The sequence below is a fragment of the Panthera uncia genome, assembly GCF_023721935.1.
Source record: "Panthera uncia isolate 11264 chromosome B2 unlocalized genomic scaffold, Puncia_PCG_1.0 HiC_scaffold_24, whole genome shotgun sequence".
NCBI lineage: Eukaryota > Metazoa > Chordata > Mammalia > Carnivora > Felidae > Panthera > Panthera uncia.
Window position 1 is genome coordinate 93,602,363 of NW_026057580.1, and position 23,868 is coordinate 93,626,230.

At 41.4% G+C, this 23,868-nt stretch overlaps 1 protein-coding gene across 1 annotated transcript in view; it reads left to right on the forward strand.

The window, feature by feature from the left end:
* ECT2L (epithelial cell transforming 2 like) overlaps positions 1-23,868 on the forward strand; it is an 81,433-nt gene that overhangs the window by 16,818 nt on the left and 40,747 nt on the right. The window contains exons 5-8 of the mRNA XM_049654457.1: positions 17,233-17,395; positions 20,214-20,466; positions 21,347-21,515; positions 22,265-22,403. Coding sequence (XP_049510414.1) covers positions 17,233-17,395; positions 20,214-20,466; positions 21,347-21,515; positions 22,265-22,403 — 724 coding nt within the window. The remainder of the gene's footprint in view (positions 1-17,232; positions 17,396-20,213; positions 20,467-21,346; positions 21,516-22,264; positions 22,404-23,868) is intronic.

Sequence of the window (23,868 nt, forward strand, 5' to 3'; positions counted from 1 at the left end):
TGAGTCTCTACTATGGCATAAGGATATGGGACTAATCTGCTCAGTGGAATTACTTTGCTTTGTTTCATAGTAGCTGCATTTCTGCAGAGAGCTGTGTAGGTTTCATAGTTTCATATGAAGCTATTATTACATATTCTGGACTGCTGCTTTTTTTTTTTTTAAAGAATTTATTTTTTTTTTAACGTTTATTTATTTTTGAGACAGAGAGAGACAGAGCATGAATGGGGGAGGGGCAGAGAGAGAGGGAGACACAGAATCTGAAACAGGCTCCAGGCTCTGAGCGGTCAGCACAGAGCCCGATGCGGGGCTCGAACCCACAGACCGCGAGATCATGACCTGAGATGAAGTCGGCCGCTTAACCGACTGAGCCACCCAGGCGCCCCTGGGCTGCTGCTTTTAAGGGGAAGTTGTATGTCAACTTCTGGTCTCTAGATTTGGCCTCCTGAACCCATCTTTAATTTGTAGTGGTGGTTTTGTTGCTGAACATCAATTAGTTTATTCCCCAAAATTTAGATTTTTTTTTTTTATTTATTTCAGTGAGAGAGTGTGAGCAAGCAGGGGAGAGGGGCAGGAGGAAGGAGAGAGAGAGAGAGAGAGAGAGAGAGAGAGAGAATCAACGCAAAACTCAAACCCACGTGACCCTATGATCACGATCTGAGGTGAAATCAAGAGTCAGATGCTCAACCAAATGAGCCACCCAGGTGCCCCTGGATTAAGTCTTTCTTCCTCTCTCTTTGGGTCAGCCATGTCTCCTCTCCTGCTAACATCTACAGAAACTATTTGCTCATAGTCTAATCCAATTCGAGTTATGCTTGATTTTAATCAAATGTAAAAGCCCAATTCATTTTAGTTTTTCAAGTCAGCGCAATCAACTTTCTTTTAGACATCTTTATTGATATAGAATTCACATGCAATAAAAGTCATCATTCAAAAGGTACAAGTCAGTGGTTTTAGTATATTCACAGAGTTGTGTAAACACTACCACAATCTAAGTTTAGGGCATTTTCAACACCCCCGAAAGAAACTTCCTACCCATTAGCAGTAACTTTCCATCTCCACCCCCAGCACTGGGCAACCGTGAAATCTACTTTCTGTTTCTATAAATTGCCTTTTCTGTACTTTTCGTATAAATACAGTCTTACAACACGTGGTCTTCTGTGACTGGCTCTGTTCATGTATTGTTGTTAAATAACAAAATGCAACCAAGTAAATGGGCGGGACCCACTTAGCAAGTGGAGCCGGACTCTAAGAGGAGTTGTACAAAATAAAATGGAAGGAAAGCTTTTATGGTTGGAGGGTGGGGGTAAGAAAGCTATTAGCAAAAGAAAAGGATTGTTCCAAACAAGGCTGTTTGCTAGGGGAAAGAAAAAGCAACAGGTCTTATCACGTAGATTGCCTCATCTTTCTTCGGGGGATAGAGACTGTGTACCAGACTTGTTGGTGCAGATGGGAAGAAAAATTTTCCTGACTGACCGGTTAAAGCCCCATTTCTGGGGGAGGCTGAAACTGCAATTATTGGGTATTAAGCCGCGGTTTGGCAACTCGGTCTAAGTGACACCATTTGGGGCCCGTGATTTTCTTTGCTCAGCCAATGTTCCCAAGGGTCATCCATTTTGTAGCAAATATCAATACTTCTTTCCTTTTTGTCGTTAAATAATATTCCATGGATGGATAGTCCATATTTTATTTACCCATTCCTAAGTTGATGGACATTTGTGTTGTTTCCACATTTTGGCGATTGTGAATAATGCTAAGAACATCTGTGCGCAGGCTTTTCTAGATGGATGTCTTTATTTCTTTTAGGGCTCTACCTAGAAATGGAACTGCTGGGTCAAATAGTGACAGTGCAATCAACTTTTGATTGTTAAACATTTCTTTTGAACCCTATTTATTCTTATAGTCCCTGTTCCCCCACCACTGAATAAGCTTATGGATGCATGAGAGAATTTAGCATTGCTTGAATGTCTGAAGTATCTATATGTAAACCGGGCTGTATTGGTACAAACCCCGTTTTCAAGGCAGAGGAGCCATTGTTTAGATGTTTTGTTTTATAATTTCTGGATAATTTTGTCTTACTGGAAGCAGTCACAGTTATAAAGGTATTAAATAGGATATTGTGGTATAGGGTAGAACTATGTTGTCACAATTTTCTTTGAAAGTTTTTTCTTAATCTCAGTGAGGTAAGATTTTTCTTTTCTGTGCTAAAATATATACCGCATTGTTCAGATTTAAGAAGATTTCTTTTAATGCTTTTATTTATATTTGAGAGAGAGCAAGACAGAGTGCGAGCAGGGGAGGGACAGAGAGAGAGAGGAGAACACAGAATCCGAAGCAGGATCCAGGCTCTGGGCTGTCAGCACAAAGCCAGACGCGGGGCTTGGACCCACAAACCGTGAGATCATGACCTGAGCCGAAGCCAGATGAAGCTTAACTGACTGACCCACCCAGGCGCCCCTTAAGAAGATTTCTTAAATGGAGTTTCATGATATTTAAGACATTTTTCAAAGGTTCAGCTTCTTAAACCATCACTCTGGCAAGTTCTTCCTCACCTCAACTCTAGTGGCCCCTCTCCTGGGACCTTTCCTGCACATCTTCCACCCCCAGCAATGTTTACAAACCTCTATCATGGCATTTCCCCCAGTATATCATGCTTATATGACCACGTGTCTAAAAGCTTCCGTTAATGTCATCCCCCTGCCACTCGATTAGGCTGACTTTTCCTCTGACTCCCAAAAGGACACTGGGCTGTTTGCGTCTGTCCCTCAAAGAATCCCATGAGAGGTTTGCCTCTGGTCTCCTAGCCACACTGGTGGGACCGGTTTCTAATTGCCCCGACTCAGCAGCAGGCAACGCCCCACACAAAGGCCTTTCATTCCAGGGCTGGAGCTGTTCAAACCTGTAGCTTTCCCCGGTGGGTCGTTGGGGCGACATTCATGCAAGTGCAATCCCAAGACACAGATGGACTGTCTTCTTCTGTGTGTGTGCATGTGTGTGTCGGTGGAGAGGGAGGACATGAACAGCGAAGGATTCACTCTCATCATTTGTGTCCATCACAGCCGACCAGAAATGGGGTGGTCCAGAAAAATGTACAGTGAAGAGAGAATACCCCCCACACTCACCTCCCTGCACCCACCCCCTCTTTCCAAGCGGCCCGTGGGAGGGCTCAGGCCAGGATGTCTATCCCATCTGTGAACGGTGAGGAAATCTGGTGTGTGCATTTCCCAGAGACGATGCATCTAGGTTAAGTTTGAATTCAGAACAGCCCCATCACTCTGAGTTCCTGAGCACCCATTTGAAAGGAGACTGTTTCTGTGTGGAGGTAGCAGAGAGCATATTCAAAGGCCCACTGGGTTTCTAAATATCCAAGGTGAGTCTGGAAATCTGGTTCCTCCTGAGTCTTCTCTCTCCTCAGCCCCAGGTTTTGGACATGCTCCCGTCCTTTCACATAGATCCCATGGTCATGGATAACCATCATTTGTCACTGGGGCAGTTTTTAGAAGTGGATGAAGCTAAGAAGGAAAACCCTTGAGTTTTATTGGGTGGGGATGGGCACAGAGGGAGAGTGGATGGTGGGAAGGTCATTGGCTTACGCTAGGCAAAGCCTGTGCGCTTGAAATTCTCACTTCCCATTTTGTAAGTGGTACCACTCTTCTATGGTGGTGCCACACTTTAAAAGGTTTAACTTGGGGCGCCTGGGTGGCTCAGTCGGTTAAGCAGCCGACTTCGGCTCAGGTCACGATCTCGCGGTCCGTGAGTTCGAGCCCCGCGTCGGGCTCTGTGCTGACAGCTCAGAGCCTGGAGCCTGTTTCGGATTCTGTGTCTCCCTCTCTCTCTGCCCCTCCCCCACTCATGCTCTGTCTCTCTCTGTCTCAAAAATAAACGTTAAAAAAAAATTTTTTTTTAATTAAAAAAAAAATTAAAGGGTTTAACTTGTCTTTACAGCACTTAGCACCACCTGATATTATGTTATATACAGTACTTGTTTACTTACCGTGTGTCTCCTCCACTAGACTGTAGCTCTGTGAGGGCAAGAACTTTTTCTGGTGACTCTCTGTGTCCCTAACATTGAGAACAATACTAGGTACACAGCAGCCACTGGGTAAATGCTTGCTGAATGAAGAGATCCTAAACACTCCTAATTCCAAGAATAGCAAAAAAATGATCAGAACAACTTTTTCATTTGCTAGCTCCCTGGGAGGAAGGAACTTTTCAAGATATTCCAAGTTCTCAAGTATGGGCGATTACGAATACTTGGCTTCGCTCAAGACTTTTCACTATTTAATTAACTCAAGACTCCTATAAAACAATTCCAGAAGGAATTATGCACAGTAATAATACCCAAGGGTGGCATGTCACACAACTCCGGGGGTGCTGTTTCACACTGTCATCTGTGTTAATGGCACCTCCTGAAGTTGTTCATTGCACAATTTCCCAAATGCCGCAGCCCTGATAATTAACGCTACCAGCCATTTATAAGGCACAGGATATTAGCTTCCACAGCTACCAAGAATCCTATTACTTCTGTGTAGGGGGAGTGAAATTCCCAGAAAAATCGTAGGAAAATGGAGAAAGGTTTTAAGAGAACATCTGTCTCTGTTCTGTATTGAAGAATCTGTTTAGGAAATGTCCAGGAGGGTTACGGCAGAGTAAGCATAGAGGTGGCTGCAGACGAGCCCTAAGTAGGCTAGCAGGTCTTAGGAACAGAAGAAGAAAACCCCAAGTGCACAGGAAGCATTCAGTGGATGTTTGTCATCTTTCCTCCTGTTCTCCCGGTGTATTCTTTTGATGTCATGGTTAGAATGCTTTCAGGTGCAAATAACAGAAATGGAATTCAAACCAGCTTCAGAAGAAACGGGAACGCATTGACTTAAGATTGGTCTAGCTTCAGGCCGGGAGAGATCCTTGGATTCAAACAATGTCACCCAGGCCGTGGGGCCTGCCTGCCTGCCCCCCTACTCCCCCCACCCTCACTGCCTTCTCTTAGCTCTGCTTCCCTTTGTCTGTTGCATAAAACTGAAACAGTAAGTGCAAGACCCTTGTGCAGGAAATTACAAACTTGTGTTAAAGGACAGTTAAAAACAAAAACTGAAAAGAAGATGTGCCATGTTTAAAGATGCCCATTGTCTTGAAATTAGTCTTAAAGTTCAGGTCAGTCCTAGTGCAAATTCCCAAATAGGATATTCTTATGGACCTCGAGAAACTGATTCTAAAGCGAATCCAGAAAATAAAATGGATAGCGACAGGGGCGCCTGGGTGGCTCAGTCAGTTAAGTGTCTGACTGTTGATTTCAGCTCAGGTCACGATGTCAGGGTTCATGGGACTGAGCCCCGTGTCAGGCTCTGCAGAGACAGTGGGGAACCTGCTTGAGATTTCCTGTCTCTCTCTCTCTCTCTCTCTCTCTCTCTCTACTCCTCCCCAGCTCACATGCGCATGCTCTCTCTCAAAATAAAGAAATAAAACTTAAAGAAAATGGATACCAACAGTTAAGAAAAGTATAAATATAAAGGAAAAAAGGAGTAAGAGTTATATTACCAGATATTAAAACCACATTTGCCCCTTTAAGAAATACCTGTAGTCAGATCTCAAGTATAGAGGGGAGCAAGGACAGAGACAAGTAAGAACTCTGAACTAAAGGGGCAACCCGTAAAGGTTGGGTGGATCAGACGCCTGGGCAGCTACATAGATGTTTTCTTTCTTTGGTGCCTGTTTAGCGGGCCAGACACTGTTGATTACCATTGCCTGTTTCTTCTCCATATTCCTGACAGAGGCCCTTCTCCCCAGGCATTATGTGCTTCAGAGGCGGCTTGTCACCCTGCCCCGCCAAGGGTGAGTCAGGCTTGGACAGGTTCACGATGATTCCACCCCCTTGGTGGCGTCTGGATTATGAAAGGGCATGTAGACACTAATTCTGCCTAAGGACACATGGCGAGTGGCTGCTAGAGAGCTTCTGGGAGAGTTTTCTTAGCTCTCAAAGGGACTTAAATAGGGGCTTGAGGAAGGGACCTGCCCTTTCCATCTGTGGTTCCTGTTGTGTGAGGATAATCGCTCACTTTGTTAGTCATTTGGAAATCACCTCAGGGAATGAGCCTAAGGACCAAAGCAAACTACTGAGGAGGCAAAGTGAAAATATGGAAGATTCTGGCCTTTGATGACCTCATTGAGTCCTTGAATTCACTAACCCTGGAGCTGCCCTGATTTTCCTTATTGCTTAAGTGAAAGGAAGATAAATAGGTTTAATATGGCCCATGATGATCCATTTATCCAGTCGTCCCTTCTCTGGTCATATCAACCCTCCGGAATTTAGCTGTGAACCAGCTACCTTTAGAAAAATAAAATGCATCGAAAGCTCAACTGACGCTCTTTACACATGGGAGAGAGACAATTAGATTCCCATGCAGGTCTCAGAACTTCATGAGCTCAGGGCCTCCAAAAGGAGTTCCACCTCCTCCTAAGACCGCCCTACACACACCCAGTGCTTTGTACTCGGCTTGACATGAGCCCCGGGATCTGCTGCTACTGGGAAGTCAAATTCCCGGATGCTGAGAAGGGCTGGGCCCATAGGATCACTTGAGTTTGTAAAAACAGACTCTGCATCCCATCCGTGGAGATTTTGGCTCAACACGCGGGGATGGGGCCGAGGAAGCAGTATTGACTCCACTCCCAGAGTGCTGTGGCGCACAGCCAAGGGTGACCTGATGGCCCCAAGAGTCCACTCTTCCTCAGAGGCAAGAACGCAGGATGCACGAGTACCCCGTTCCTTCTTTCCCAACGAAACAGAATGATCTGTTCGGGTTCTCTAGATGCCTTTTTCATCTTTCCCTGGCACTGCTGCTTCGTGGGTTTCGAATGTTTCGTTGTGAGTAACCCCCAAACTTGACACGAGTAATAAAGGAAATATTTCCCTCTCCTATAATTGAAAAAATCGGAGTAGGTTTGGCTGCAGTTGAAGCTCAATTCAGAGGTTCAGTAATAAAACCAGTGACTTGATTCTTTCTGCTCTTCAGCTCTGCCTTTGGCAGTCCTGGCTTCATTATGAGGTTTCCTCCGTTGTGAATGGAAATAAAAAATAATTTCTTTGTTTGAGCTTCACTCTGCTTGGACTAGCATAGGTCCGTGCCTACTTTTGCCAGTTGCTGTGGCCAGGAGATTGACCCAAATAAATGGAATTAGCCTTTATTCATATGCATTTTGGAGCCAGGGATAGAATCGGCTTCTACAGAACCACATGGATCACCCTATAGAAACTGAAGTTATTTTGGAAGAAGGGGAAGTAAATGATGGGTGTCGGAAGAATGCTGTCTCTTCATCCAGCATTCAACAAATATTTACTGAATGCCTACCATGTGCCAAACACAACTCTGGGTGCCCGGGATTCAACACTAAACAGAGTGTAAAACGTTCCTGCCCTCTGAAGTTCATATTTTAGTAGAATAAAATATGTCCTATTTCAGGACAAGGGGATGTCCCTGCCTCTCACCGGATATCTGAGAGCACAATGTAGCACCGGCACAAATATTTTGGAGTGTTTTCCGTGTGTCAGAAGTTAGAGCAATGTGGCAGACTGAATAGTGGCCTCCAAGTATGTCCATACCCTCACCCTGGAACTCGTGGATGTTACGTGATGGGGCAAAGGCAGTTTGCAGATGTGATGAAGGATGTTGAGATGGGGAGGTTATCTTGCGTGATCAGGGCTCAACGTAATCACAATCGTCCTTAAAAGGGAGGCAAGAGGCCCGACAGACAATGTCATGCCAGAAGCAGTGGGAGAGATGGAGACGTCTGACAATGCCGTGCTTCAAGAAGCGGCCACGAGCCAAGGAAGGCCGGCCGCTTCTAGAACGCGAAAGGGACAAGGGGACAGATTCTCCTCTCCGAGCCTCCAGAGGAGGTCAGCCCTGGCAGCACCTTGACTGGAGCCCAGTGAAACTGATTTCAGACTTCTGACCTCCGGAACTCTGAGAACATACATTTGCACCGCTCTAGGCCAGTTAAGTCAGCAGTAATTGTTACAATGAACAGGAAGTTAATACAAGCAGTGATTTTCTATTTTTATTATTTTTTTCATTCCTGATTCTAACTTACACATGTTTTCTCAGCCCCTGCCAAGTCAGAAGCACCATACCAAGTGCTGGGGGCATAGTAGCAAACAACACAAACACCATGCCTTCTTCCTTGCGGCTTGAGGTGCAGTGGAAGAGAAAGACTTTAAATAGTGAATGAGCCCCAAAAATGGATGGAGTTTGAGGGTCAGCAGGAACGGAAACAAAAACCATGCTTAGATTACATTATAGTGCACATCAAGTGTAAAGGATACAGGTTTCAGCAGAGGACAGGAGATGACATTGAGGGGGGAGTGCTCTGTGAGCGGCAGGAGCCTCCTCCGACAGGCAAGGATGTGGGCAGCAGGAATGGTCAGCCTGTTGGGGACGTGGGGGGATTCTGTCAGCACCCCAGAAATATCACCCTAAATTTTCACTGCCATTACCTTACATGGTCACCAATATTGTTGCAAAAAATGGCTTCCCACCAGCCACATAACTTAGGCCTGCCATGCTGGTTCCAGGTACACTTTCTTGCTCCTTCCCCAGCACCATATTGCTTCACTGGCCACAAGTTATACCATATGTATCATACATGGAAGGTCGTACTGCACTTTGATAACAATGAGAAGTCTGTGTACATGCATTCTCATTTCCCAAGCAGGCTTGACCGGCCCCCCCCCCCGCATATCAGATAAATAGCTCCGACCGTGCTCAGTAGCAAAGGAAACGTAAGGAGACCTCAGCGGGTCCAGGGGATCAGGAAAGCCTTCCCCTGAGGATCTGACATTTAGGCTGGAGTCTGAAGGATACATAGGAGGCTAGACAAGCAAAGACTAGGAGAATGAGTGCTCCACTTGGTAGGGACCACCTGGAAGCCTGGGGCCTTCTTTATCTCTTCAGTAGTAATTCCAGGCTTTTGTAGAAGCACTGGAAAATGTGAGTAGGCAAAAAGAGGAAAATCACCCAGAATCCCCCCACCCAGAGATAACCTAATTTTTTATGCTTATGTGCCTCCATGCAGCTATGAATCAGCATAGACAAACTATTTTAAAATCTTTAAAAAAATTTTTTTAAGTTTATTTCTGAGAGACAGAGCGAGCGGGGGAGGGGCACAGCCACAGGGAGAAAGAGAGAATCCCAACCCGTACCGCAAGTACAGAGCCCAATGTGGGGCTCGAACTCACAAACTGCGAGACAGGACCTGAGCTAAAATCAAGAGTCAGACACTTAACCGACTGAGCCACCCAGGCGCCCCAATTTTAAAATCTAAAAAGATTTTAAACTCTTCAGTCACCCTTCCTTATCGCTTTCCCCACACCCAGCTTTGTTCTCTCATTCACCGAAGACTTCGGCATACGTTCTCCACTCCCTTTATTCCCCAAACCTAATCCTTATTCTGTGTGACCCTGGCATCTGTTGTGGAAGCCCACCTAACCCAGACCCTGGCCGTGCCATAAAGTGGTGGTAAAGCCACCAGTCGAGACTCCAGGGTACTGCCCGGGGAGCAAGAAAGCAGGGACCTCTGCCAACGTGACTTCCCCTCTCCAGGCCACCGCTGCAAGCTGTCCTCTCAGTGGTTTTCATCGCAGTTTGGGCAGCTTCTTTCTCCTTCTTATCAGAAATTTAAGAGCTGAGAATTAGATTCAAGTTCCGTATTACTAAGCCTTGTTATTTTTGCAAAGTACACATTGTACATTCAGTAGCACACGGCAAAGTAGTGTCATGAATTATTTAAATGAAGATATCCTTGTCACAATAAAGGAGCAAAGCACATTTTGTTCATTGTCTCTTTACATGTTGTTATTTCTCTTCACGGATTTCTTACTTTGCAACATTAACTAAAATGCAATGAGCCACGATGTCATTACCACAAACTACCCTAGTTCTGCTGCTTGGGTACTGATTTTTTTTTTCTTCTTTTTATGTGGCTGAAGCATTTTCCTTTTTTCTTGCTTAAGATTCATTATACTTGAATGTGTCCTTGTAGCAGTGTTTGCTAAGAACAAATGTAAAACATGTATAAGTGAGGTCCACTTTAAAAAGTAACTCAGATTGTTGGGGTGCCTTGCTGGCTCAGTCAGTGAAGTATATGACTCTTGATGTCGGGGTTGTGAGTTCGGGCCCTGTGTTGGTTATAGAGATTGCTTAAAAATAAAATCTTTTGGGGGCACCTGGGTGGCTCAGGTTATGACCTCAAGTTTCATGAGTTTGATTTGAGCAACGCATCAGGCTCTCTGCTGTTAGCATGAAGCCTGCTTCAGATCCTCTGTTCCCATTCTCCTGCCCACCTCCCCTCCCCCGCTCTCTCTCACTCAAAAATAAAATAAAACATTAAAAAAAAAGAAGAAAAAAGAAAGAAAATATTTTGGGATACCTGGATGGCTCAGCTGGTTAAGCATCTGACTCTTGATTTTGGCCCAGGTCATGATCTCATAGTTCATGAGATCAAGCCTCATGTCAGGCTCTGCGTGATCAGCTTGAGATTCTCTCTCACACCTCCTCTCTCTGTGCCCCTCCCACTTGCTCTCTCAAAAATAAATAAACTTAAAAAAATAAAATGATAAATAAATAAACAGTAACTCAGATTCAGTTCTTCCCCTTTGCTTGGCTGGGATGGAACAGTAGATGGTGTGCGATGGGAAGGGGGTGGGAACAAAAACTCAAGATACTGAGGCCCGTCTTTGAAAAGGAGGCTGAAAACATTTCTGTTTTGCACCTTATTTTATTGATCTGTTTTATAATTCTAAGTGAGAGCATACTGTCCTCCGAGAACCAGTGAAAGGATTGTGAAGCCTGTCTGGGACAGTGAGGACTCAGATCGGCGATCCCCGGGGATTAGCTGTTCCTGATGTCCTCACTGCCTCATTGGGCTTGAATGTTAATCTCTCAACAATGAGAGGAGCCCTCATGACACTTTTGTCTGTGGATACGATATGTTGCCAGTACATGCACAATTCCATCCTTTGCTCTCCTGCTTACACACACACACACACACACGTGCGCGTGCACGCACGCATGCACTCCCCAGAGTGGCATGCCAATATGTTCATTTTATCCATCTCTCTATCCCTCTATCTATTTACTTCTTTATTTTTAATTATTATTTTAAAGTTTATTTATCCATTTAGAGAGAGAGAGAGCACAAGCAGGTGAAAGGCAGACAGAAAGGAAGGGAGAGAAAATCCCAAGCAGTCTCCACACTATTAGCGTGGAGCTGATGTGGGGCTTGAACTCATGAGCCGTAAGATCATGACCTGAGCCGAAACCAAGAGTCGGACACTTAGCCGACTGACCCATCCAGGCGCCCCACCATTAGGTTCATTTTGAACCACTGTTTTGTCTTAGGTTGTGACAAAGCTGCATGGACAAGGATCGAGAATGAGCACTGGCCTCAGATAAAGCCAGAGGAGTAGAAACACACAACATAATAGACAATCATTAAACCTTGCAAATGATGTAGGCAGCCTCTTCTTTAAAAACAGAAATCAAAAAACCTTTTTATTTTGCAATAATTTTTAACTTACAGAAAAATTGCAAAAACTTGTGCAAATAATTCCTTTATACTTTTCACCTGGATTCCTCAATGGTTAACATTTTACCATTTCACCTTATTATGCTGAATCATTTGAGAATATGTTGCAAACATGATGCCCCACTAAAGCTAAGCATCTCAGTATGTGTTTTCAAAACAAACAAACAAACAAACAAACAAACAGGACATTCTGCCGAAAAATCAAAGTACATCCTCCAATATCAAGAAATCAGCACTGATACAGTACTATGGTCTAATCTACAGATTCCATTTGAATACTCCTGATTGTTCCAACAATATCCTTTCCTTCTCAGTCCAGAATCCAATCCAGGGTCCTGTTGTATTTGGTTTTCACGTCTCTATATCCACCTTTGATGGGGAGCAGTTCCTCTGTTCTTTCTTGTCTTTTATTACTTAACACTTTCAAGAGTACAGACCTACTTGGGCACCTGGGTGACTCAGTTGGTTAAGCATCCAACTTCGGCTCAGGTCGTGATCTCATGGTTCGTTGGTTTGAGCCCCACATGGGGCTCTGTGCTGACAGCTCAGAGCCTGGAGCCTGCTTCAGATTCAGTGTCTCCCTCTCTCTCTGCCCCTTCCCTGCTCGCACTCTGTCTCTCTCTCCTTCAAAAATAAAATAAAACATAAAAAAAAAAAGTACAGACCTACTTTGTTGAATGACCTTCAATCTGTGATTGGCTGATACTTCTTTTTTTTTTTTAATTTTTTTTTTTTAACGTTTATTAATTTTTTTTGGAGACAGAGAGAGACACAGCATGAACGGGGGAGGGGCAGAGAGAGAGGGAGACACAGAATCGGAAACAGGCTCCAGGCTCTGAGCTGTCAGCACAGAGCCCGACGCGGGGCTCGAACTCACAGACCGCGAGATCATGACCTGAGCCGAAGTCGGACGCTTAACCGACTGAGCCACCCAGGCGCCCCTGGCTGAAACTTCTTTAAGATCACATTCAGGTTATGTGTTCTTGGCAGGAATAACACAGAAGTGACGCTGTGTTCTCAGCGGATCACATGGGGCATACTATGTCGATTTGCCCCATTGCTCATGCTGTTGACTTATCATCACTTGGTTAAGATGATTAATTATTAGGTCTTTGGTACTTATTAATTAATAAGTAACTAAAAAGACTTTGAGTGATTAATTTTAAATTAACTTAAAAGTATTTGAATCTATGCAAGTACCCTGTTCCTCACCATACTTTCACCAACTGGTTTTAGAATCCATTGATGATTCTTATCTGATGTAATTATTACTGTGATAGCTGCCAAGTGCTCATTTTCTAACTTCTTAATTCTTTCTACATGTATTATTTATTGGTGTTCAGTTGCAAGATACAAGTTTCCCTTCTCCCAAGATTATAGATGAGGCTCCAGTTAGGCAAGCAGTTTGGGTAAATTAGTGATAAAGACAGTCTCTGGGTCTCATGGGTCTTCAGCAACTTGTTTATGAAGATAACTAAGTTCTTTTTTCGTCCCTAATTGGAGATAGTGTTTTCATTTCACATTGGAACTTTCTGGGGCTTGACCCACCCTGTGGGAATTTAGCCTATGCATTCAGAGAAGGTCATAGAAAGTCAGAGAAGACACATTGCAGAATGAGATCCGTTCAGAGACAGGATTTGTCTTCCAGTGAGTTAATCTGTGTCCAATAGGACCTGGTAACAGGGTAGCAGTAGCCATTTAGCAGTGAAAAATAGTTCCATGGTCCCAATGGCTTGAGATAAAAGAGTTCTGGTGAGTTCTATTGCCAAATTTTCCAATCAGCTATGAGATTGGTCACAAACATCTGTAATTTCACTGAGATTGGAGGAGATTAGGGGTTCCAGGGAAGACTTTCATTTGCTAATCCTTGGATTGCTTCCAAACTTTCTTGTTCTAGTGATTCTTATTCACATATGATGACCTATTTGGTGGCTTGGGATTATAACAGATGTTTATGGCCAATATCCAGAGAGGGCAATTAGGAATTAAGTATCTCTTTTTTTTATAATCGGTGGCTACAGGGCCAGCAATGCATCTTTCATGAACCATAAAACATCTCTTTGGTCTAAGGCCTACATAGCCCCCAGATTGTTTATTCATTCAAGATCCATTTGTGCTTAGGTGGCACACAGAATAATGTAAGAAGTGTTCTTGATGTATGCTATATTTTTATAAACTTTTTAAAAATAGATACCACATTAAGAAATTATTGTTGAGGGGCACCTAGGTGACTCAGTGAGTTAAGCATCCAACCTCGGCTCAGGTCACGATCTCGTGTTTCATGGGTTCGAGCCCCGCATTGGGTTCTGTGCTGACAGCTCAGAGCCTGGAGCCTGCTTTGGATTCTATGTCTCACTCCTTCTCTGCTCCTCTCTTGCTTGTGGTCTGTATCTCTCTCTCTCTAAAATAAATGTTAAAAAAAAAAAAAAGAAATTCTTATTGAATTTGTTTAGGCATGACGATGGTATTATAGTATGTTTTTTAAAAATGCTCCTATTGTTTAGTAAGGCACACAGAAATATCAAAGAAGAAATCACAAGAGAAATGAGAATATTTCAAATGGAATGATGGTGACAATATAACACATCTATGTGGGTGAGATGAGTGCAGTGACCCGATGTTTTAGGCTGGCTTTAAAATAAAATGGGAGTGAGGAGGAAGAAACAGGAGGAGGAGGGAGAGAGGAGGAGGAGGAGGAAGGAAAGATGATGATATAGCAGAAACCAGACTGGCTACAAGATGATAATTTTTAAAACTGATTAATGCAGATCATAATAGTACTACAGACATTAGGGTGAAATAAGATATTTTCATATAAAAAGAGAGTGATAAAATTTGTTGTCAGAAGACCTCCAGTGAAGAAAGGCTGAAACAAATTCTTCAGGCTAAGGAAATTGATAACAGATGGAAACTTGGATTTACAAGCAGGAAATGGTAATGTGTGGGAAAATGTAAAATTTTAAAGTTATTTTACAGACATATGACTGTTTAAAGCAAAACCAATGTATTATGGGGCTTATAACATAAGTAGATATGGTATCATGACCAAAGCTTAAGGATGTCAAGAACTATACCATTGCACTGTTCTTTAATTTTATGAGTATTCACTCTAAATAGACTATGAAATGTCAACGATGCGTACTGTACTTGCTAACAACAACTCAATTGCATAATGCAAGAGATATCCTAAAAAGCCAATAAAGGAATTGAAATGGAATACAAAAAATTTTATTATCTCAAAACAAGACAGGAGAGGAGGAATAAATTTTCATAAAACAAATGGGAAAAGCAAAAAACAAATAAAATTAAGACCTGGATTCAACCATATCAATAATTATATTAAATACAAGCAGACTAAACCTTCAAATAAAAGGCAGTGGTAGTTAAATGAGCTTTAAAAAGAAAAAAACAAAACAAGATCTAACTGTATACTGACCACGAAGGATACACTGAAAATATAAAGATTCTGACTGGTTAAAGTAAAAGGATAGGATACAAATACTAAGCATATAAAAGTAGGATGGCAATATTAATATCAGACAAAATGGACTTCAAGATGAGGAATGTTACTAGAAAGACAGAGAGGGACATTATATAAGGAGAAAAGGATCCCTTCATCATGAAGTCATAAAATTATAAATATGTATGTACCAAATAATAGAGTTTTAAATTACATAAAACAAAACTGAGTGAATTATAATAGAACTAAACAAAAAAATCAGTGAGAATATAGAACTGAGCAATATTCTAAACCAACTTGACCTAATATTTATAGGAAATTAAAGCCAACAACTTCCCAATAGATGCGTTTTTTTTATGAACAAAATAGCTTTCACCAAGATACATAATTTCCTGGTCCAAAAAATAAGATGCAATACATTTCAGAATTGTTAAAATCTAATTAGGTATAAGTTTTAACAACAATGCAATAAAATTTGAGATTAAAAAATATAAAATATCTAGAAAACCCAAAAATATTTATCTAGAAAATCCAAAAATATTTGGAAGTTAACTCACTTATAAAAAACATGTGGTCAAAAAAGAAAACACAAGGGAAATTAGAATATTTCAAATTGAGTGACAATGAAAATACAACACATCTAAATGGCTGGGATGCAGATGAAGTACAGCTTAGAGGAAAATATATCATTTAAATTCTTACCTCAGAAAAGAAAAAAAAGGATTCAAATTAACTATCTAAATTTCCACCTTAAGAAACTAGAAACAAACTCAAATTACACCCAAAGTAAGTAGAAGTAAAGAAATGATGAAGAGCTGACATCAATAAAATAGAAAATGAAGAGAGAAAATTTATGAAAACAAAAGGTGTTTAAAAAAAAAAAAAAGTAATTGAATTGATAAACTCCTGGCAAGAATAACCAAGAAAAAAGAAGAGAAAATTGCCAATATCAGGAATAAAAAAGGGAATGTTGCTATAGATCCTATAAACATTAAAAAGATAAAAGAGAATCAGAGGCTCCCGGGTGGCTCAGTTAAGCATCTGACTCCTGGTTTTGGCTTGGGTCACGATCTCACAATTTCCTTCACTGACTGCGCAGAGCCTGCTTGGGATTCTCTGTCTCCCTCTCTCTGCCCCTCCCCCACTTGTGGTGTCTCTGTCCCTCTCAAAACAATGAAATTGACTTAAAAAAAAAGATAAAAGAAAATCATCAACCACTTTATACTAATTAGTTCAACAATTTAAATGGTTGTTTTGCAGATTCCTTGTTTTTAAAAGTGGTTTTGTAGATTCCACATACATGAATTGAGACAGTTTTACTGCTTCCTTTCCAATATGTATACTAGTTACTTTTTTTCCTGCCTTGTTGAAATGGCTAGGATCTCCGGCGCCTGTTAAATTGAAGGAATGAGAGTGAACATTCTTGGTTTGTTCTTATGTTAGGGGGAAGGCATTAATATTTCACCACTAAGTGTGATGTAGCTACAGGGTTTTATTCTAATAACACCGGGAAGTCATTGTAGGGTTTTACTTGCATGAGTGGCATTATCTAATTTACATTAAAAAAAAAACAAAAACACTTGAGGGGGCGCCTGGCTGGCTCAGTCTCTGGAACATGTGACTCTTGATCTTAGGTTTGTGAGTTTGAGCCCCACGTTGGGCATAGAGGTTACTTAATGAAAAAAAAATTAGAAAAAAAAAAACAAACCCTCCACTGCCATGTAGAGAATGGGCTCTCGGAAGAGGAGTGGAATGGGAGAGACTATCAGAAGGGGTTATTGTGGTTGTGCCGGAGGGAGAAGGAGGAGCTTTGCAGTGGTGATAGTAGTCGAGGTGGAGAGAAAGTGGTTGGATATGAGGGTACATATTTGTAGAGCTGACAAGACTTGCTGATTTATTGAATCTGGAGTAAAGGAAAAGGCAGAAAATCCAGATTTATAACTTAAATAACCATGTTTATTTCAGACCTTTTTCCTGTAGATTTTAGATATTTTCATTATTCACCTTTAGAATGGATCAGTGAAAGTAGATACAGTATTTTTAAAAATCTAGCTGTGTGTTACCTAGGATTTAAGTTTTGTTTTGTTTTTTTATAGTTAGAACATTATAGAAAGAACAATGACCAATATGTGTCCTAGATTTTTGGTCGGTTTTAGATACTAGCGTCCTGAACTAAATTTCTGTGTCTTTCTTTGTAGGATTGTCCAAGAGTGGTTTTCAGAAAGGATGCAAATGGCCAAAGTGGATTTCTCTACGGTGTTACCGCGCTTCATTTCTCTATATATCTTTTCCTTTCTGAATCCAAAAGATTTGTGTGCAGCCGCACAAGTCAGCTGGGCCTGGAAGTTTTTAACTGAACAGGTTGACTGTTTGTCACTTCCTACCGATAGGCACAAATAACAGCTGTGTTCTGTAAGGAGACAACTGGGGTAGCTTCCTTCCCTGAAGACAGTAATGGAGAGTATTTGAACCATAATTAACTTACCCTTCAGAGCAAACATGGGGAGAAGTTAAATATGATAATTTATTTTGGAAGTGAGCGGATATACACTATTCTAATAATTCGTGTAATTTTAAGAATCTTCAAATGCTCAATTTAATTATTTAGAAAACATTTTATCGTGGCTAAAGAAGTCCACTTCTTTCCTGAGAAATTATACTTAAGCTTTGGTTATTATATGGTATGATTTTATCCATGATCATTCACCTTGAAAATTGCTGTACAACCACAACCTCATCTGATCCCTCTTTGGCTCACATCTGTTAAAGAATGTAAATCTGCATTTCCAACATCCTCTGCCATTAACTCTGCCTCTGGCTTATTTGTCTCATTTTCTTCTTAAAGATTTAATGAAATGTAATGGCAGACATACTTGAATGCAAGTCAATAACTTACTTCTTTAACGTGTACAAACTTCCCAGAGTGGGCTAGTGTTGAGCTTCTGATCTCAGAAAATACCTAGCTTTCCATGGAGAGGCCACATGCAAAACCAACTGTGAGTCCTGGGTTTACAGCATTTAAGAACCCAGGCGAGGTGTTGGCATATGTATTGTTTTCTGACTTTTTACTTTTCTATGTCCTTGTATTTAAGGAATATGTCTCGGAAACAGAATGTGGTTGTGGGGAGTTGTTTTTTAACATTTGACAGTCCCTGGCTTTTAGCTGGGGTCATTCTTCTGTTTACATTTGTGTACATACTGATATATGTAAGCTTAAGTCCACCGTTTCACTATTTACTTTTTGTTTGTTCCTTGTGTTTTATATCTTGTTTCTCTTTTTTCTTTTGGAGTACTTCCATATTTTTTAGATTGTTAATTTTAAATTCTTTAGCTGTTTTCTCCTGGCTGTATTAGAGATTACAGCACTCGTTCTAGGGTGGGTTTTTTTGTTTTTATTATTATTATTTTTTTTTTTACCACTTCTGAGATAAAGCCAGAAGCTTCGGACCCTGCATCTGCTCCCCTCCTCCCAGTTTCTATGTCACTGTCAAATATTTTAATTTTCTACACACATACGCACACACATTTTTTTTTGAAGAAGCGGGAAGTTTTATTGTTGCTCCCTTATTGTTGCTCCTTATTTCCTTAGCTGCTTTTAGGATTTTTTCCTCTATCTTGTCTTCTGTCTTATGCAATTTTTTTAGGATGTACCCAGAAATGTGCGTGTGTATGTGTGTTTCTCCTATTTTGTGATTTACAGTGATTTTTTTTTTTTTTTTTTTTTTTTTGCATCTGAGATTTAGTGTCTTTTCTCAGTTTCGAAAAGCTGTCGGAGACTATCCCTTCATATTCTGCCCCATTTTCTCTCCTTTTCCTCTGCGGTTCCAGTACTTATGTGTTAGACTGACTCACCCGCCCTGCAAGCTTCATGTTCTCTATGTGTCTTTTCCACCTTTTTTGGCTTTCAGTGTTTCAGCCTGCATCTTTCTTCTGGCTTTTTAGTTTACTAATTCTCTCTTTTGCTGGATTCGAATTTGCTTTTAAACTGGTCCATTGAGTTTTAAATTTCTGCTATTATGTTTTTCAGTTCTAGAAGGCTGATTTGATTATTTTACCAAAATTTCTCACCTAGCTATTTAATTTCCCAGACATATTAATTATAGGGTTGTTTATTTTTTAAGTTCGTGCCTAACAATTACAACGCATGGCTCTCCTGAGGGTCTTACTCTACTTAATAACAGATCATGAAAGACAAAAGGAGAAACAAACAATTCTTGTCCTTTGGTGTGCCTGGTATTTTTGATGGAGTATCAGATATTCGTTATAAGATATTTTTGCAGTCAATAATTTGAGTCTCTGGATGAGGTTATCTTCTTCCAGAGAGAATTTGCTTTTGTTTCTGGCATTTGGTTAGGCTAGGAATAGATGACTTAAATCCAGTCAGAGAAAGAGATTTTTCAAAGCTGGCTTCAGTCTTTGTGATAGTTGTCTAATTCCTTATCCTTGCTGATAAGGATCTCAGCTGAAAGCCTGGGTGATCACCAAGGCTCTTGCCCTTAGTGAGCCCTGAATTTAACTTTGTTTCCTCTCCTCCTCGTGAGAATACCTAAAATTCTTTTCAGCTTCCCTGTCGTTCAGCCATAACTTTCTGCTTTGCTTCTCAGCCTGAGCTTTCCTTTGGAACTGCCAGATGCCTTGAAATGAAAAGTAATGCCAAATGTTGGGGTCACCTCTCTGAGTTTCCCTTCTCTCTGGGGTCATGGTTACATGAGACGTTGCATTCGTAGCTCTATACGCCTTCAAAGAATTGTTTTATAATATTCTGTCTAGATACTTGACTCAATTAGATCACGTGAAATTTGCTGTTCCCATATATCAAAGCTGGCTGCATACTGGCAACATCATGTGGTTCAACCAAAGGTGTTCCCAGTGGAAGGTTTGGTCTGAAACAAACTAATACACTATTGCTCAAAATCCTCAGAATCAAATCAATGCTATGGGAGCAAGTGTACAAAGATGACTAATACATATATTCATATGTAACGTATATTGTCATCAAAGACTACTTTTCTATGGAGTCAGGGATGGTTCTTGTTTGTTAGAGTCAAATTCAGATGACAAGTCAGCGGCACCAGAAATCTCAAGGTAAAGAAGTTATCTGTGTACCTGAAACATTATTACTAGGAAACTGTCCTTAAAAATTTCTAGCAAACTCTCTTTCTCATTTCTTTTTCTGTAGGACTGCTTATGGATGCCCAAATGCATTAGGTTTGGGTGGTTTCTGCCCTATACTCCAACAGATAATGAGTACGGTGCTTGGAAGCATCATTACATTGCTTGTGTGTCCAACTTAGATTGGCCAATCCCTAGGGAAGCTACTGCTATGTATGGGACCTTGAATGAACCCAAAAGAGAAGATGAGGAGCTACAGGAGAGACAAAGAGAAAAGTGCCTACGAAAAATAATTTGGGAGAAAATTGCGCTACGTAAAAGTGAGCAGCATTTGAAAACTCTATCTTATCCAACTATTGTAGAAACGAATGGATTTACACACAAATTCCCACAGAGGAGGATAGTTAGGTCTTTCTGGAATAGCATGTGGGTGGCATTCTCTAAAGTATGTTCAGGACAAGTTCTTCCCCCCCCCCCCCCCCCCCCCGTATATTTCAAGTTCATGAATAAGAAAAAAAAGATTTCAGATGAAATACAGAAAGTCAAATATCAGTGCCTCCATTATTATTCTGGTTACTCTCGGGTTTAGGAGTTTAGGAGACCAAAAACAGGGAGAGAGAAGAATAACGCAGGCAGAAGCAAGTAAATAGGCTCAGGACAGAAGAATTGGGACTGGTGACAGAGAGGGAGGAATGAAAATAGGCACGGAAGCAGGAAGAATGGCATTAAAAAAAGCAAAGTGGAAAGGGAGGAGGGATAAGACCCACTCTCAGCTAAGCCTTCTGATTTACACAGTGCACAATAGTCATCGACAAAAGTGATTTGAGTTCTGCCATCTTTTTTTTTTTTTTCACTGACTCACACCCGGTGAGATCCTAACAAATGGGAAGTTACTTGAAGCCAAGAAGAAGTGCAGAAATGGACGTGATGCCTATACATTGATTAACTGGTTTTCACAAGAAAAGGGGTGCTGGTTCTCTGAGCTTTGTCTCTTGACCTGACATGACTGGTAACTCGCAGCCACAGTGCTGAGACAATAAGAAATCCAAACAGAGTCTGTAGAAAGGGCTACAATTATTGCCATTTGGAGCAGTGCCCTGGTACGGCTTGATTTTTGATGCCTTTATCTAGGTAGACTTGGCTGAGAGAAGCAAGTAAGAACTGAAGTAAACAACTGAGCCGGTGCTATTTGTTTTTCAGAGGAGTTATTTAAAGTTCGACCCCCTTGGGCGAGCGGAACGTGCTGCTCTAGATTGTTAAAATCCAAATGCCAGCCACGTCTGTCCCAGACTGTGAGGGATCGAGTGGGATTACATGAAGCTTTGGAGAAACAGCTTGTTTTGGCATCCTTAGAAGCTTTGCCCAAGCGGTAAGCAAACCTCCATCTCCTGAAAGCTCAAGACCATCCCATGATACCAAGAATTCATTCTAGAATAATTTAGCTAACACGCAGGGAGCTTGTATAATTATCTGGCTCCTATCCTATGAAACAGCAACAGAAATAACTCTTTAGTCCTCAAGACCAGTGGTCTTTAACATGTTCTCTGAAGAGGGAAATCTGTAACTTTCAAAATAAATTTTATATTTCAAATATTCTTGACCCTACAAAGAGGCTGGACTGTAGGACATTTTCTGTGCAAAGCTATTGAGCAAAAGTAACATTTTTTTTCAGAAATGTTTTTTTATGGAATAAGCATATCCAAATGGGACTGTGGGGGTAAGGGTAAGAGAATAGAGTCATTACTCAGAAAGCTGTGGGGACCAGATGATTTAGGAAATTTTAAATTTCTCAGCTGTTCCTCTTTAAAACGTCATTTTGAACCCCTAAGTATGTCACTATATTCATTCTGAGTGCCCGATAAACGCTAAATAAATTCCAGAAGACCTTTCCAGTGTCCTTCAAATGCAGGAGGAGAGGCCCAAAGGCCAGCTCCAGTCCCTCCCCACTCAAGAACCCCATGTGCTGCTGTCCCCAAAAACCGCAGGGAGAGACTGAGGTCCTACGGCCACATGCCTTGTTCAGTATGAGTAATGCCCAGACAACATGTCGGTGCTCCAGCATCAAAATCAAATGAATAGAAAATTAAAATTTCACTTCTTCCCCTCTTTTCCCTGTAGAAGCAATGTTTCTGGAAGCCATTCCTATCCTTTGTTATCAAAGAAAACTTGGCATGGTGTTCATAAAAATGATGACAGCCCTTCATATGCTTCCCAGCTCCACATCATATTAATATCATCTCGGATTCCTGCATATGAGGTACAGAGTGTGTTAGGAGGCCTGCCCTTTTTTGAATTGGGTTGTTGGTTTTTTTTCCTTTTTCATCCCCACTAGAGGACGTATGGCAATCTTTTGGCCCCCATGTGTATGAAAAGGATTCATCTTCTGAAAGCAAAATGGTGTAAGTGGAAATTTACAGACCCAAAACACTTTTAAAAATCAGAAGTGATAAAGATACCCATAAATCAAAATTACTTTTAAGAAAGCATGAAAGGCCAAACCACCTTGCAAGTAGTTAAGTGTCCAGTGAATTCTTACTGAATTGAATCTGTTGCACTCAGTCCAAAAAAGAGCAAGGTGATTAAGGATTATTTTAAAACCTCTTTGGAATGCCCAAGGAATTAAATACTATCATGTCACCACCATTTCTCAAAAGAAGAATGTCAGGAATCCTAGTTTGTGACCTATTTAATGAGGTGCCATTAAATTAAAATATGTTCTTTCTCTGGGACACGTGGGGAGCTCAGTCGGTTGAGCGTCCTACTTCAACTCAGGTCATGATCTCACGGTTTGTGAGTTCAAGCCCAAAATCAGCCTCGCTGCTGTCAGCGCAGCGCCTGCTTCGAATCCTCTGTTCCCCCCTCTGCCCCTCCCCCACTTTCTCTCTCGGTCTCTCTCTCTCTCTCTCTCTCTCTCAAAAATAGACATAAAAAATGTCCTTTCTATAATGAAGTTATGTATTTTAATTTTAATATGAGTAATAAGAACAATAAAGGAGGGGCGCCTGGGTGGCGCAGTCGGTTAAGCGTCCGACTTCAGCCAGGTCACGATCTCGCGGTCCGTGAGTTCGAGCCCCGCGTCAGGCTCTGGGCTGATGGCTCGGAGCCTGGAGCCTGTTTCCGATTCTGTGTCTCCCTCTCTCTCTGCCCCTCCCCCGTTCATGCTCTGTCTCTCTCTGTCCCAAAACTAAATAAAAAACGTTGAAAAAAAAAAATTAAAAAAAAAAAAAAGAACAATAAAGGAAGCACAAAGAAGACATAGGAAGCACGTATTTTTAGAGATATGTGAGTGTGTGTATTTGTATATATGTGTACATATTTATGCATTGATACACAGGGACATATTGAAGGGATGACACGGGGCAGGTTATATTCATTGGCCTACTTAGAAAGTGTTTTCAAAAAATTGTATTTGTAACAAAATGGTTGCTTTCAAGATATGAAGTCAGTATTCTTTCTGGGCACCTAGAAATTGACTCTGATCATTCACAACCGGCCGACTTAGTGGATACACATGAAAGCAAGATCAGAGCTTTGATCTCCAGGTGGGCCCCAGATAGTTTCCCTGATGTTTAATAAGGGGCATCAAGCTGGGCACAAAGGATAACTGGTGATAGAATCTGGGTAAAACAAACAAACGAACAACAAAAACCAGTTAAAAGTGGGTGATGGGTATTAAGCAGAGCACCTGTGAGGAGCACAGTGTGTCATGTGTAAGTGATCAA